This window comes from Bacillus rossius (assembly GCF_032445375.1).
Source record: "Bacillus rossius redtenbacheri isolate Brsri chromosome 4 unlocalized genomic scaffold, Brsri_v3 Brsri_v3_scf4_1, whole genome shotgun sequence".
In the NCBI taxonomy this organism is placed as follows: domain Eukaryota; kingdom Metazoa; phylum Arthropoda; class Insecta; order Phasmatodea; family Bacillidae; genus Bacillus; species Bacillus rossius.
In genome coordinates, this window is record NW_026962010.1 from 27254521 (window position 1) to 27270450 (window position 15930).

The following is a 15930-nucleotide window of genomic DNA, read 5'->3' on the forward strand; positions in this document are numbered from 1 at the left end:
TTATTATCCATGCTTACAGTAAATTATAAATGGTCACATGTGGGAAACAAAAATTGCGCCAATTTAATTTTAGCGCAATCAGTGACGCCGTATTAAAAACCGTGTTAAACTTTGTCTTTACTTATTTCACCAAACGCTGTGTCGAGTTGCTGAGTGTGTGTGGCTCGGATCGGCAAGTGTTATATTCCCCAGCCTCTGTTTAAAGGTCGGGAGACCGCTACACATAAACATTTCCGGGACTTGTTTACTACCTCACGGCAAAAGTGGTACAGTATGGTTCACGTAAATATTGGACCACTGGGAATTCCTGGGCAAAGATTAAAAATACGCTAGCCGATTTACTTTACTATTTAATGTTAAAACATTATACCAAAGTAGAAAGATGAACTTGTATAATACAATGAATTACCCAATAATATTACGTCTGTAGGTTTAAGTTGTAACAAAACATTTATATACAGATTTCCAGTAAAGTACCAATTAAGATTCTGTAGTGGAATTTTAAACACCGGACTACCTGATTTTGCCTTGTACGCAGCGTCGCTGCTCAGTCAAGTGACTCATGCTCTGCCTGTGTGCTGCATGAACACATTCCCTCCCCCACTCCCCCTCGTGTTTCTGCCCGCTCTAATCTCTACCTCTCTCCATATTCTCGGCTCGCCTCTCCCTACCCAGCGCTTGCCGACAACCAAGCCTATCCAACATCAATCCCCAGCCGAGTCACGCTGGATAATGTTCCTGGATGGTGGGCTTTATCAGGTCCCCTGTCCGATGCTTCATTTGTGAGATAAAGCGACGTTAAGAACTAGTGTTTCAGAAAATATCACTGGGCTGGATTGGACCATAATTTGAAAACCCTACAAGATAGAGGAATAATGTACGGAGATATCTTGTTTAGAATTTTACTGCGGACATTTTCTACGCCTAGGCTTTTTTCTGCCCGATGCTTAGTTTGTTAGTTACACCGCAAAATTATCCTAATCGGCTGTCAACCATTTATTCCATTATTATTATTCATTTCTGACTGGGGGACATGGTTTGACCCGCGATATACCCGATTCCGCGATGAATCGGGGCGCGATATACCGGGAGTTTACTGTACTTTTACAAAAAACATAAAATAATTTTGTTAAAAAATGTTTGTATGTGATCATGATGGATTAAAGAAACACATTTAATGAAGTGTATAGGTAATCACCATTCAGGATTACATTGGCCAATTCAATTAATTGTTAATGTGTTTGCTCCAAATGTTTTCACATCAGGAAGTGCATGATAATCATAGTAACAGACTTCATGAAAAGTTATCGAATGTAAGAGGAGACTCATATTCAATGTAATTTTCCTTAATGTAGCCAAAAAAAAAGGTATACGTACACACAAATATGTATAACTGTAAAAAAATTTAGTCTATTTCAGGAAGACAATATTCTTAAAAATAAAAGTAGAAATGCAGGGGAAATTTTTTTATTTTCATTTGACATATTTAAAACATGTTCACAAGTCACAGTTAATTACATGCCAAAACACAAACTAGTTTACTGTACCTGGAAAGAAAAAATAAATACCTAAGACTGAACATTGGAAATGTAAAAATTATCTAACATGATTACAATAAATCGTAGGGTTAGTCTTCTTGGCAGCAAATGAATAAAAATTGTTAAACTATTTCTTTATTAAGCAATTAGGGGTGTGCAAATAGTGGATTTTGGTGGTATAGTAATTTTTTCATATAGAATGTGAATAGTTTCGTAGTCAAATAGTTGTCACAGATTGCGTTCATGTACTACCATAAAGAATACAACAGAATAAACAACATTCAGAGATAAAGTTTTGGGTAGAAAAGGTACATTAATTTATACTGTAAAATCTACTGTTCTGAAAAGTTGAAAGAAAGTAGACATCACTAAATGTACTATAATAATTAGCTTAAGAAATTAACACAATTTAAAAATATTAGTAAAGCTTTTTTCTAAGTTTTATTTGTATCAACTTATCACTCCATATACAGTAATAACAAAATTGTTTGATTTTACTTCAAGCTAATAATGAATTGGTATGAACAGAAAAAACAAATAAAATAGTAACCTTGGATACATTTTAATTACATAAACATGTTGACAAATGTGTATAAAGTATAATTTAAAATGTCACCAGGAGTTTTCAGAATGTCATGTTTAACATTCTGCAGTGTGCTTGCTTTACAAATGATAGCAAATATGGTAGGTGTTGGCATTCCTGCTAACGTTCTGTTTCAGTTGGAAATGCCATTGTGCTTATTTATTAGTCATGCTGTCGCGGCAGCTTGTATCGAACTATTTCCTTTAAATTCTGGGAGTTAACTGTTTAAACAAGCTTTACGGTACACGCTAATACAAATATTTTGGTAGATTAGAAATGACAAAATTATTAAATTTAGGGGAAACCACACCTCTTTGACCACTAGAAACTAAATGCATGTGCTTGTAAATATTCACAATGTTTATATTTTATATCCAACCGCCAAATGGGAATAGTATATTAATTATTATTCGCAACTATTTGTATTTATGAGTACTCACATACCCCTGTAAGCAATACAAATGTTACCTAAACTTGTTTTGACAGAAAAATGATTGTTATAAAATATTTTAATACCAAATTAAAGCACATCAGATTATCTTGCATCGCTTAAGGGGGTGTGTCCCAATTCAGGTCATGATTTTGTATTTACAGTAATTACAGATCAACCTGTAGATTTTTTGGAATGGTTTAACTTTCCCAAGATAAAAAATATTTACATCGCACACTATTTGCATAATTAGCTACCAAAGTTACATTTTGAACATTTTTGGGGCGTACAAATAAGGAGAAATAACCAGAAAACAGTACTAAAACTTATGTTTAATTGTAATGCTACTGGCTACTTCATGATATAGTTAGAATTACTATCACTAAATTTCTTTTTATGTTGCTTTACTATCAAAACCATAAAAAAATAGAATTTCGAAATGCCAACTAAAATTAAATAATATACTTATTCTGAAAGAAATTCTAACTATTTCATGAAGTTGCCAGTAGCATTTCAGTAAAACCTAAAGTATCTTAGTACAGTTTTCCATTTGATTCTCCTTATATAGGCCCCAAAAACATTAAAAATATAACTTTGGCAGCTAATTATGCAAAAAGTATGCGAAGTAAAAAATTTTCATTTTGTGAAAGTTAAACCATTTGAAAAGTCTGCAGGTTGATCGACTACTGTAAATATAAAATCATGGCCTGAATTGGGACACACCCCGTTACGGCTCAATCTTATATGCTATGTTGATTTCCTACAATTTTCTTGTAATTACTATTACTGATAAGCTATTTATAATGTCATTAGTCACTAACATCTAACTAAAGATATACACCAAGTTTAACGTAATGCATGTTAAAATTCATGGACGTATTAATAATTACAAAAACTTTGTTGATCTGTTAATTCACACTTAGTTGAAAAATAATAGTGACTTAATTTCATAAGCTCAGCAACACAATTTTATTTGCACATGTGAAACTGTGACTAATGCAACTTCAGGAGATGTTGTAAGAAACAACATTTCAGTAGGGATTAACTAATTTTGTTAGTATTCAAACGAAAATTTCCTGTCTTGTTAGTTTCATCAAACTGCAGTTTGAGTCAGTCCATGCCTACAAACAGGGGCGGCTTCAGGAAGACTTTTCAGGAACGGAAGATGTGACCCTAAACACGACATTAAATAATTCAAAGATAAGCCTAGAAAACTATAAAAATACGTAGCCCTATATGGTCTTCACAAATACTGAACCTTAACCTTAACAGTTTCATACAAAACATAAAAGGAAGGAAAGTTAATCACAATGTTAGTGTTTAATTAAACAATAATTTACCCTACAAAATGAAACAAAAAAATATGAATACAGCTTTACCTGCCCTCCTCCCCTCAGTATTCACTTATTTAATTAACTTTTTATACATGTTCTGATAAAACATTATTTGCAGTACATAGTGGGCAGGGACTCTCATGCTATGAAGGTTGTTTTTTAACGTATCTGCATCTGCAGGCAGAGCCTACAAGGATTTAAAAAATTGAGTTCTATTTATTTAATAAGCTCACATTCTGTGTATAATTCTAACATTGTGTGTGTAATTATAAGTAGAATTCCAATCTTACTTCAGTGTTACAACAATTAAGTTGTATTTTATCTTGTCCTTTCATATTTTCTATCACAGCACACTGCATTTTGGTGATTGCTTAATTATTACATAACACTGATGATACAATACACATTCATACTTTTTAGGCCAAACTGATGAACACTGACTCATGGTCACTCAGTTTGCCAAATGAGCATAGAATTTTAGACAGCTAGTATTACAGTATTTGTTACAAAAATTAATTCATGTAAGATGATAATTTCAGTTTTTGGAATAAAAATGTTGCAGTATAAACTAATATAATTTTATAGAGCAGTGATGCAGTGCTCAGACACTTAACTATAATTCCAGATGACACTGGTTTTAAGCCCAGTATAGCCATCCTGATTTTGCTGATGTTGCTGTTTTGAAGTTGCTGTCTGGTACGACACTCAAGGTAAGTGTTAGGTGTCTACATTTTGTGGCAATATAAAATTAATTTACTTAAAACTTACACATTATGCAAATTAATAACTTTGAAATTAATATGATCTATAGCCAAAGTATCACAACTGTGGTGGCTCTTATATGGCAGTAACGCTCGGTATAAAATAATACTCACAATTAGGCAATAGCTTAAGAGAAACTTACAATTATTCACACTCTTTGTTCCAGCATTACGAACACACTGCCGTTTTGATGTTTGAGATGAGCAACTAGTCTCTCTTCTCCGTTTAATGTTGAACTGTTCCAAACTTCTACAACCATCTGGAACATATGTACACAATAACTGTTATTAGTATAATAATAAAGTATAACTGATGAAATGGATGAAAAGTTCACACAAACATGCAATTGATACAAAAAACTACCCAGAGAAGTATTTTTTAAAGTGAATAATGAGCACTCAATAGTTGAAAAAAAAAAAAGTATATGTTATGAATTGACATAATTTGACAGAATTTCACAAAATAGTTTTTGGGCTATTCTTAATTTCAATCAATTTTGGCATTAGTTGTTTTATTATATGTAATAAATTTTGTAGATAGTTATTCGCGTCCTTCATTGCCATTACAATCGCGATGCGCGGATGGCCCTTCTTGCGCCCGTTAATGGTTTTATATTTACGAACAATTATTGTGTTGTGTTGAATAATGAAACAATAAGATACTTGTGCTGAATAAGCCATAAAATTATGATTTTGTTTTGTTAGCGAACTGAAACCAAATACAATCGGTAAATAAACTGTGTAGAGTGAAGAGAAATCTACGTTTTTTTACCTTGCTTTCACATTTATCTCAGAATAATCTGTGTTCATATTTCATAGCAGAAAAAATATAATTTAGCATATTTTTGAATATATTTCACGAAAACAAAAATCACCAACCCTACTAATAACTCTCATAAAATATTAAGGCACTTCTAGTTCTATAATAAAGTTTCACAGTAAACATAATTAACATATTTTTACCATCATATAGTGTAATAATAACACATGTAAGCTGTGTGGTAATTTCATCAAAAATAAGAAAATATTAAAAAAAAATTTTTTATGGTTAAAAAAAATTTATTTTGTGAACTGTGCCATTTTTTAACTACATAAAAATATAACCAGTTTTACAAGTATCGTTGCTGGTAACGAATGATCAATTCTTATTTTAACTAACATACTCTTACCCACCTTTAACACCTCCAGTATCACATGGAGATGAAATTTCTCTAAAACCCTCTTGAACAGCAAAGTTCATTACTTCTGAAAAATAAATAAATGATTACAGTTAACATCAATTACATAGCAGTTTTACAAAAACCAAATTTCTTATATTTCTCTTTAATATTAACAAAAAATATAAATGGCAGTATAAAGCTGTATAAAGCTGCACCATGATTAAATTTTTTTTTGATTAATATGTTTCTGACCTACCATAGTCAGCTTTACTAATGTGTTAAGAAATGATGTTATAATACTTAATTAGAGCATTTCATCCAATATTGTATGGAAAAACAAATTGAAAACGAATATATCTAAATTTCTTACAAATCGGGATTTCATAAATGAATGAATTAATTATTTTTAATCAAATTGAAAGGAAACTTATTTTCTAGCCAAGTAATACAAGTGCTTTTGTTTATTAAAAAACTTAACGGCCTACTTTGTTCTTAAGGAACCTAGTAAATAAAAGATGATCTTGTTTCATTCGTATTAAAAAATTTATAAATTTATAAAAATAACCTACATGCTTACCAGAGAAACCCTTTAAAGGGAATTTCACTACAAACATACTATCATGAAAATCCTTCAAATACCTAAAAACTGCAATAGCTTAAAAATGAATAACTATATTACACATACCTAACAGCTAACATTAACATAATAGGTTTCCTAACTTTTAATTAAAAGAACTAACAACCCACTAGGTTACCTGTTTCTTGGAAGAGGAAATTTAAACATGTGAATTCTCGTAGCATTTTCTCCTGAAGTAGAAGCATCCCATGTTGATGGACATCCAAAAGCAGAACAATACTTCTTATTAGGCATTGAAAAAATATATTGATACTACAAATATGTATCAAACATGCTTTACGCCAACATCTCGTCCATAACCGCTAACCATCACTCAAGAGCAACCATTTTGAAAACTCAAGTTCCACCTCGTTGCCACCTTCTAAATGAAATCAAATATTTAAAATTTTAAAACTAAAAAATAAATAAAGAATATTCACGTAATAAAATTAATATTCCATCGCTATAATAATTTCAGTTACATTAAATTACTTTATTGTACCGACTTTTTTTTATTATACAGAAGTTGCATGACGGTAGAACCCGAACTTCGGAGGTATTCGGTATGTAAGGAATTTGTTTCCCTATTCAAGTTGCGGGGGCCTGGTTCTAGCTGTGGCAGATAATCAGTCCCTTCCCTTGTTTTTTTCATATCCCTGACAGCGTGGGAAAATTGGATGTTGGATAATGTGATTGATGAGGTTTAAAAGGGAGTATGTGACAAATGTTTCGAGAGGCATGCTTTTAAAATATATTCAGTTGGGGCTCGTGGTGGGATAATGAGACCCTTAGCAAAGTTTTTGTGTTTTATTGGCCTAATATGAAATAGGACGTGCAGACCTGCCAACCCTCCCGCTTTAGGCGGGAGACTCCCGATTTTGTACCCTTTCTCCCGCCCTCCCGATTTGTCATTCAAATCTCCCGATTTTTGGTTCTGTTTCTCTTGAAGTTTCTAATGCAATAAATTTTAGAATTAATATGTTTGTACCATTATTCCGTACAATCTTATAGTAACTACGGTTCGTACCATAATGTGTAGTTATTTTAATAACCTAAATGCCCACAATTGTCGGCTAAAACGCTTGGTTAAGCGTACATCTAAGAAAGAAATGTAGTTATTTACGATAATTATGGGAACTGTTTTGGTACACGTTCGTCATTGGTGTTTATTAGCCAACCAGAAAAAGGTTTCATTTGTTTTCCAAGATAGCGTGTTTTGTCAACATTGTAAACTGTATTTTCGGTGGTGTTGGTTTGAAATAAAGACGGAGTGGATTAATAATGAGTTTATGATACCACTGTTTACATTCGTGCCCAAATTCGCTTCGGTTTGTCAGCCGGCTATGTGTGAATTGTTTGTTCGTCCCCGAACAAATTCGCCTTTGTTCACGTCTGTGCTCACAGACGAAGTGTAGAGGTAGCATTATAGTACAGTCTTCGAATTTATTCAACGGTGTATTAATAAAAATATTTTTTTGTGGAAGCAGTTGCGTGATGAATATTTTGTATGCGTTGTTTAGTTGTAGGCCTACTCCGCAATAGGGATTTAATAGAAATGGCGCTAAGTAAGCCTACAGTGAAGTATCTTGCTGTGTACAAGAAGACATTTAGTGACGGATTTCCGTGTATTTTGCAATCGAGGAAAGGTGAACATGCTGCATTTTGTTCTTTGTGTCGTTGTTATTTTTCCGTCTGGCATGCCGGAAAGGGCGACATTGTGAAGCATATAAATACGAAGAAACATGCCGTCAATGCTATGGCATCAAATCAGAAATTAGACGTTTTTCGTGACAAGTCGGAAAGAAGATAGTGTCACAAAAGCAGAGTGTTTGTTAAAGTATTTTATTTTAGAACACAATTTGCCCATTGCTTGTGCTAATCATGCTGGTTTACTCTTTAAAAAAAAATTCGAAATTCCCCCCCCCCCCCTTCACTAAAAAACCTCCCGCTTTTGGACTGGCCAAAGTTGGCAGGTATGGACGTGGAAAGATAGGGGAGGGTGGGGAACAGTGAACCATTTTTTTTTAATTTGGCAATTCAGCAAAAAATTATGTTACATTTATATTTTTGACTTTGTAATTGGTTTTGACATATATTTAACTTTTAAGTGCACTTGTAATATGGTTAAAATATATTTTTACTTTTACTTGAATTTCAACTTTTTTTTAAGGTGCACTGTGGTTCACTGTGCCCCAGTCATGGGGTAGAATGAACCACACACTGGGGAACTATGAACCATATTTTTAATTTACATAAATGCATTATCAAACACTACAAATACACAAAAAAAAACAGTTTTACATTCATTACCCCAGGTATTTAACAAAACCATCACAAAAACTAACTGTCATGTTGAATTCCTTAGACAAAAAATAGGTTTTAGCTAATATCCAAGTTATTAAAATAAATACCAAAACTAATGTATGAGTTCTCTCTTTTGGTGACGCCATATTGTTTAGGGTTTTGTAGAAGCATCTTTATACAATCATCAGGTAGTGTATATATTTTGGTGTCTTCAAGTAGATGGCAAATAAAAATGTCCTTACACATTTGTGCTTTTCTTTAAATATTTAACTTCGAAATCACCATTTTCGTCCTTGTCTTTGACTATTTGAGCCACATAAAGAACTTCTATCTTCGGGTGTTACTCATCTTTCAGCTACCATTACCTAATAATAATGTCATCAGTTGATGACATTTCATCATCAAAAGATTTTATGGCTTTCCATCATCTGAGTCTGAATCAAACTTAATTTTTTTTCTTGCTTTACTTGTGTCTTTGTTTTTTTCCCCCTTCTGTTTAAATTTTTTCCTTTTTTCGATTTCATTTTTCACTGATGTGTCTGTTGCTATAATACTCTTGCCTTGTTTCCTTCCCCTCTTTTTTTTTCTGTTCTTCAGCATTAGGATATGGCCTTATATCAACTGGGGAGCACTTAGGAATAACAGATTTTTCTAATCCTATATTTGGTGTCTCCTGCAGAAATTTAACAGTTGAAGAAGCTGTGTCCATTTTTGGAACTAAACTTGATTGGTTTGCTGAAACAGGAATATTTAAATCTGTTCGTAATTTACTCGTGTTGCTTTCTATAGGTCTGTCATCTGGTGAAGACGTGAAGGAAGTAACTTTGTCAACATCACAAGCAGGTGCTTGGGATGTGATCTCACCTGATGGAAAATCTAGGTTAATGCCAGTATCAGAATCTTCAGGTGGAGGTCTGTCAGTAACCTGACTTGGTGCAAAGTCATCTTCTGTGAATATATGACGGTCAAAAGGAAAAATGCCAGTCTTCTTAAAGCCAGATTTTATGTTTGAGGAGTTGAGAGCTCTCTCATGTGCAGTGCTTACGCATTCTACAGTATTGTAGATGGTAACAGGCAAAGCTTTCCTAAAAATAACAGACTGTAGTGCACCTGCATAATATGTCTTGAATGGCCTGTAACAAGAAACATCCAGAGGTTGGAGCCTATGTGATGTATGAGGTGTTAGAGTGAGGATTGTCACTCCATTTGTTTTAGCAATGTCTAATGCCTTTGGATCCAAATGACTTTCATGGTTATCTAAGATTAACAATGATGGGTTGTCCTTGCTACTTGTTGAGTGCTTCACAAAATGTGTCATTACTTTTGCAAAGTTTTCTCCAGTCATCCATCCACTTTTCTCACTTAATGCTAACGTGCCACATGGTGCTTTCTCAAACATGACATCTGTAACTTTCTTTCGAGGAAAAATCATTACTGGGGGTAACGAATTTCCAGCTGCATTTACTATACAATTAGTAACTAGAATCCCCTTCTCTTCACTTGTGGCTTGGTTCACTTGCTTAATCCCTTTGCCCGCTATCACATTTTGCAATTTATCTGGTACAGTTTTGGTGCTGGTCTCATCCAAATTAAAGATTCTAGTACCATCACAAAACTTGGGTTCTCGCTGCAAGACCTCCTGGAGGTTATCATAAAACATGTTTACATTGTGCCTGTTAAAAGATGTTGCACGTGATAATGAGCAACCTTCTGGTTTTCTAATTGTCAAGGTGGGATTCCTCTGTCTGAAACTATAGAACCAATCTATACCAGCTTCCTTATTTCTTTCCCAGTTGTCTGGCACATCAATGTCATTACTCTTAGCCAAGTTATATGCTAGCTGACGACATTGTGTTGTAGTCAAGCCATAGCACATATTTGCACACTTAACCAAATAATCTACTAACTCATTTTCTTGCTGGGTAGTGAAAATTTTTCTGTTGCAATAATTAGGCTCAAAGCTCATGGAAGCAGCATATACTTTAAAACATACCTGCGAAATGTGGGATACACTATACCAAACTTCTCAGCAGATTTTCGTATTGAGTCTTTCCCATTGTTATGGTCCTCGAGAGCTCTTTTCATCAACTCTCCATCAGGTTGACGAGTTGTTTTCTTCTTTGGTTTTCGAGCCATTCTATATAATTAAAATGAATCTGAAACAGAGAAATTATTATCATTCAAATATGTTCAACTAATTCTGTATTATAAATTTGTCAACAAATTTATATTAACACCATGTCAAAACCAACATTATTAAACATAAGTTGCATAAATATATCCTTAAGTAATTATCTAGAACAGTATATGTTGTTAAGTAACATTCATTAACAAACATTAACCAAAATTCATTATTTCAAAGGTGGAAAATAAATGTGGGGTACAGTGAACCACTGGTTCATAGTTCCCCAGTTAAAATGGTTCACTGTTCCCCATGATACCAAAATGAACAAATTTCTCATTTTTAAGTTATGTTAGGTAACCAGGAGGTTTAAAACATACATACACATTATAGAGATCTATGTAGTTGAAAAGAGTATTACATCCAATTTATTAATTAAAAAACATAAATGTTATTAAGAATATAGTTAAGTAAGACAAATTCTTGTTTCTTACCTTCAAAAATGAAAAAAAAAATCCACACACCAAAATGCAGCATGGAGCTTCACACATTCTTAAACAAATAAAGGAACTTTTACTGCCAAACTGCTCTCTTGCATTAATGTCAAAATTTCCTTAATAGCAAAACATATTTTTTCATTGGTTCACACTACCCCATGGTTCACAGTTCCCCACCCTCCCCTATGTTAAAGAGAGTGATTTATGTCAGTTAATAGAGTAACCCCAGAACAGTTAAATTAGGTTGTATTTGGTTGAAAAACTTTCAAGGCCATGGGAACGAGAATTTATTGATGTGTTTAGGCCTTTACCTAAGTTAGTGAGTGGATGATTTTGGTAGATGGATTTAGTCAATTTTGTATTTTAATGCTTATGAGAGACATGAAAAGTATGCAGGTAATAAGAGCCTTCGTAGGTCAAATTTTGTTTGGGTGTCTCAAGCAACTGGTTCCAGGATATGTGTTTCAAGTGGGGAATAAAGAATATTATACGTAATTAGCCCGAACTATCCGAACCCTAACCTCGTTGAAAAGATGAATAAAAATATCAAAGTCACCCTAACTATTTTTCACCAGAAGGAACAGAAGAAGTGGAATGAGTCATTTTTTTTTCAATTTAGCCCTTAATATGGTTGCAGCATAGCTTCACAAAATTTATTCCAGCTTAAGATTTTTGGGGTGGTATCTCTGCCACCCTTTGTTGAATGTATGTGCTGTAGCGCCTGAAAATTTATATGTGAATAGTCATAGGAGTTTGGATGGTAGCAGCTGAAAATTTGGATAAGCATTTAATAAAGCTAGGAGCAGTACAATAAGGGCAGGTTGCAATATAAGGAAGTTTTGTGTAGGCAGTATGTTTTCAGTAGTGAAGCCAATATTCAGACTGCAAAATTGGTAAATGCATATCATCGCTTAAGAAACAACACTGCCTATGTGACAAAAAAAAGTGACGATATGCTAGTTCTTATAAACTAGTTAAATTTCTGGGTCTTGTGACAGTTTTATTAGAAAATGTGCAAAATTATTGTAAGGTCAAAAAATCTTCTATTTCTGAAATAAAACCTTTTTGTAAACAGTTTTCTTGATTTTGGTTGTTTTGATTTTGTTTAGCCTAAATTTTTTTGCTGATGTGCTTTTTGGTGCTTTGTGTGATTTAAAATCTTTGTCTTTAAAGATATGTCGTAGATACGTCTGTGTCATTATTTTCCTCATGGATTGCTAATAGGCAATCATACACTGAGTTTCGTGTGTGTTTGATCTCGTACAAGATAGTTTGTGGAAGGAATGGAATGCAATGTTTATATAGTGTGCCATTTCAAACTTTGTGACTTATTGTTTATGGCCAACTATCCAAAGGTACTGAAAATTTTTGTCATATTGTAAACATGAATATAATTTTATTGAAACCATAACCAAATATGATTAAGCTCACAGTATTTGCTACAACTGCAATTAAAATACATATCACTAAACAATGGAAGACAGTTATTAGAATAAATTTACAGGAAAATTTCTTTATAATAGTAATGGGAAAAAAAACCTAACCATATTCTGCATGAGATTGAGCATAAAGTGCTCTGCCTTACCACCATGTTGAATTTTCTGTTTTTTATAACACACTTTTTACTAGGAAAAAAAAACTTTTCAAAAATGGGATACTAGAATAAATTGTTTTTGAGTACCTAGTTGATAATCCTTATATTATGTTTTTTAACACAGGAAATTGCATTAAAATATCTCAGTATAGCTTTTTTTTAAAAATAAAAAAATAAACAAACAAATCAGCAATACAAAATGAGGTGAAGAAAAGAAGAAATTTCATAATTATTTTGTGGGATGAGGCAGTTGTAAGAATCAAGTTTGTGTACAAATTTGATTGTGGAACATAACCTACCATTGAGTGTGGTCGACCACGTAAGGCCTCTGTTTAGCAAAATGTTTCCTTTGTCTGACATTGCAAATAAATCTAGTTGCTGCAGAACAAAAACATCTGCTATTACGTATTAAATAGATGCATTCTTATGCTATGTAGGTTAATATGACCACTTACAAAATAACCTGTTCTGTCTGTCTGCGAAGACAGCAATAATAGTTCAAATTATAAACTTTATCCTGAGTAAGAATTTTTGGACAAATATTTGCAAATATTAGTTGCTCTCATTTTTTGTTGCCTAATTTTTTAAGTGAATTAACTGGTCACAATATAAGTTACTAGCTGATGTACCCGTGCTTCGCTATGGAAATCTATTGGCATAACACTAGCACTGCTCACTGTAAAGACAGAAAGACAAAATTAGCTCATAAGAAGTATTAAAATGTGAATTATTTTATTCTGAATTGGAATCCAGTGTTATTACCTTTTTGGCACTGGTCACACATGTCTGCAGTAAAGAAAGAACAAAATGAAATAGTGTAATAAGCTGCAAATTTAACTTCACAATTGTAAAAACCATGGCATCAAAAATCTGCAATTAGTTTTACAGTTTTCTGACACTCTACTTTGTTCGTTAAGCAGTAGTGGGGCAAAGATTGCCACAAACTTAAATAAGAAAACTAAATTTAATTTTTTAAAAGTGCAAGTAGACTCTCCCTGTTGGAAAATTTTTGTCTCTAGGCCTTTTCATTCCCATGCTATGGGAACAACATTTAGAAAAATTCTCTCGTGTATTAATATATATTTGAAAAATTTGATGTTGGCCAATTTGAAAAAAACTTAAAGTACCTGCAGCTAATGTGATATGTTTTTCTGCAGATAATGCTGCAGTTATACCTGGACACTAAATTGGCATGGCAGCTGTTGGGAAAAACAAGCAAGAGGAACCCGTTCCAATATTTGTGTCTTTTGATTAATTTGAAGGCTGAAAGGGTCATATAGTTCTCCACTAAAAATTTATATGTGTTTTAACTGGACATATATTTCGATTGTGGTAGATCATATAAAATTAAGAATATGAGGTAATTTTTTTGTTAGTTTAAATCATCTAGTAATGAAATTGTTGTTTTTGATTGAAGGCAAAATTAAAATTTTTTTGTTATTGAATATGAAATTTTAAAAGTTGTCAGGTATGTTCATGGCAGAAGCTGCCAGGCAGTTGTTTACAGCTACGTAATTAGGAAAAGAGCGGCAGTGTGAAGTGCCTGGCTGGCTGGGTTCCAGGAGGAGAGACGGCCAGTGCCAGCGCCAGCGCCGGCGGTGTCTGCGGGAGGTGGCGACTTCGAGGAGCTGGTGCTGCGACGAATGCGCCAGGCGGCGGAGAAGCAGGGCTTGGAGCGCAGCGCTGAGCCGCTCAGCTGAAGACCAGCACATCGTACCTGCGCTGTTTTACATGTAGTCCACCTGTTTCTCCAGCCACTTCAAATATAGCAAAACTAGTTTTCAATTGGTAATAATTTTCAGTTTCACCAATGATGAGTAACTTTTTTATGCAGTAATTACATACTCTGTTTGTATGCACCTAAAATTTGTTCGAAAACTAATGCAAACTGAAATTCATAATATATACATTATACATACATATATTTCTTGCATATGATGCCATCAATTCTAATATGTGCTCATTTTAGTGCTTATACGTATATATATTTTAATTGTATAAGTTTAAAATTCATTTCAATTACATGGGGGGAAAAAATGATCTGTAGTAGAATAGAGTGAATTCAGCAAATGGCCAATGCCATTGGTTATAATTTTCAGAGTACAAAGGTTGTGATTCTTGAAATGAAGTACCTAAATTGATGGTAATTTAAATTGAAATTTAATTTCCATCTTCATGCCCAGCTAAAGTGTAATACCTCATTTTAATTTCCATTATTTTTTTTTCCTTGTACATATAAAATAAATTGTTATTTATAGGAGCTTGGAAATTTAGCAGACCGTGAAATCGCGAAATAACTCTGAAATTAACTCCAATTTGTGATAAAGCTGCGGAATATGTTTTCAGTTTTCACTAAATAAAACCAACATTCAACTGAAAACCTGTGTTAACAATACTAAATATCATCAAGCACAAAAAAATGCAAGTAGAAAGTTATCACATGTACACACCTAAGTTTATATCCAGCTTCCAAAAAAATTCTCCCATGTATAATGTTTTGACATGTTTCCGCTACAGTTGGTGAAGATGCACCATAAGCATGTACTATTTTTTTCTCCTTTAATTAAAAATTTTCTTTGTATATGCAGTTCGTACAATGTTATTAAACACTTTTTGAACAAGAAGAATGAGAATTAAAATTAAACCATCACAACATTATTTTCGTTTTGAAACCTAGTGGAGCAACTGCTCATAAACGTTGAACTGCTAACTTTCTTAGAGCCCTTAAAAAACAATCAATATCTACTCCCATCATAGACATATACTCCAATGATACATAGGTAGGGACCCTTTTATTTCGCGAATGGTTTATTCACGAAATTTTTATACAAGCATATAGGGTCAACATACCAACAATTTATGTTATTTTTATTGTCTTACAAACCGTTTATGCGTCGCGAAATTCCGCGAAATTTCACGAAATTTGCCATTTTTCTCGCTTTGCGCGAAATAGGGCTAAATTCCTCTATTTCACGAAATTTCGCACGAAAT

At 33.3% G+C, this 15930-nt stretch overlaps 1 protein-coding gene across 5 annotated transcripts in view; it reads left to right on the plus strand.

Annotated features, from left to right (window-relative positions):
- LOC134541497 (dnaJ homolog subfamily C member 17-like) overlaps positions 1-15522 on the plus strand; it is a 210725-nt gene extending 195203 nt beyond the window's left edge. For all 5 annotated transcript variants that reach the window (XM_063384987.1, XM_063384992.1, XM_063384991.1 and 2 more), the window contains one exon: positions 14502-15522. In XM_063384987.1, coding sequence (XP_063241057.1) covers positions 14502-14639 — 138 coding nt within the window. In that variant the 3' untranslated portion in view covers positions 14640-15522. The remainder of the gene's footprint in view (positions 1-14501) is intronic.
- The last annotated feature ends 408 nt before the right edge of the window (positions 15523-15930 follow it).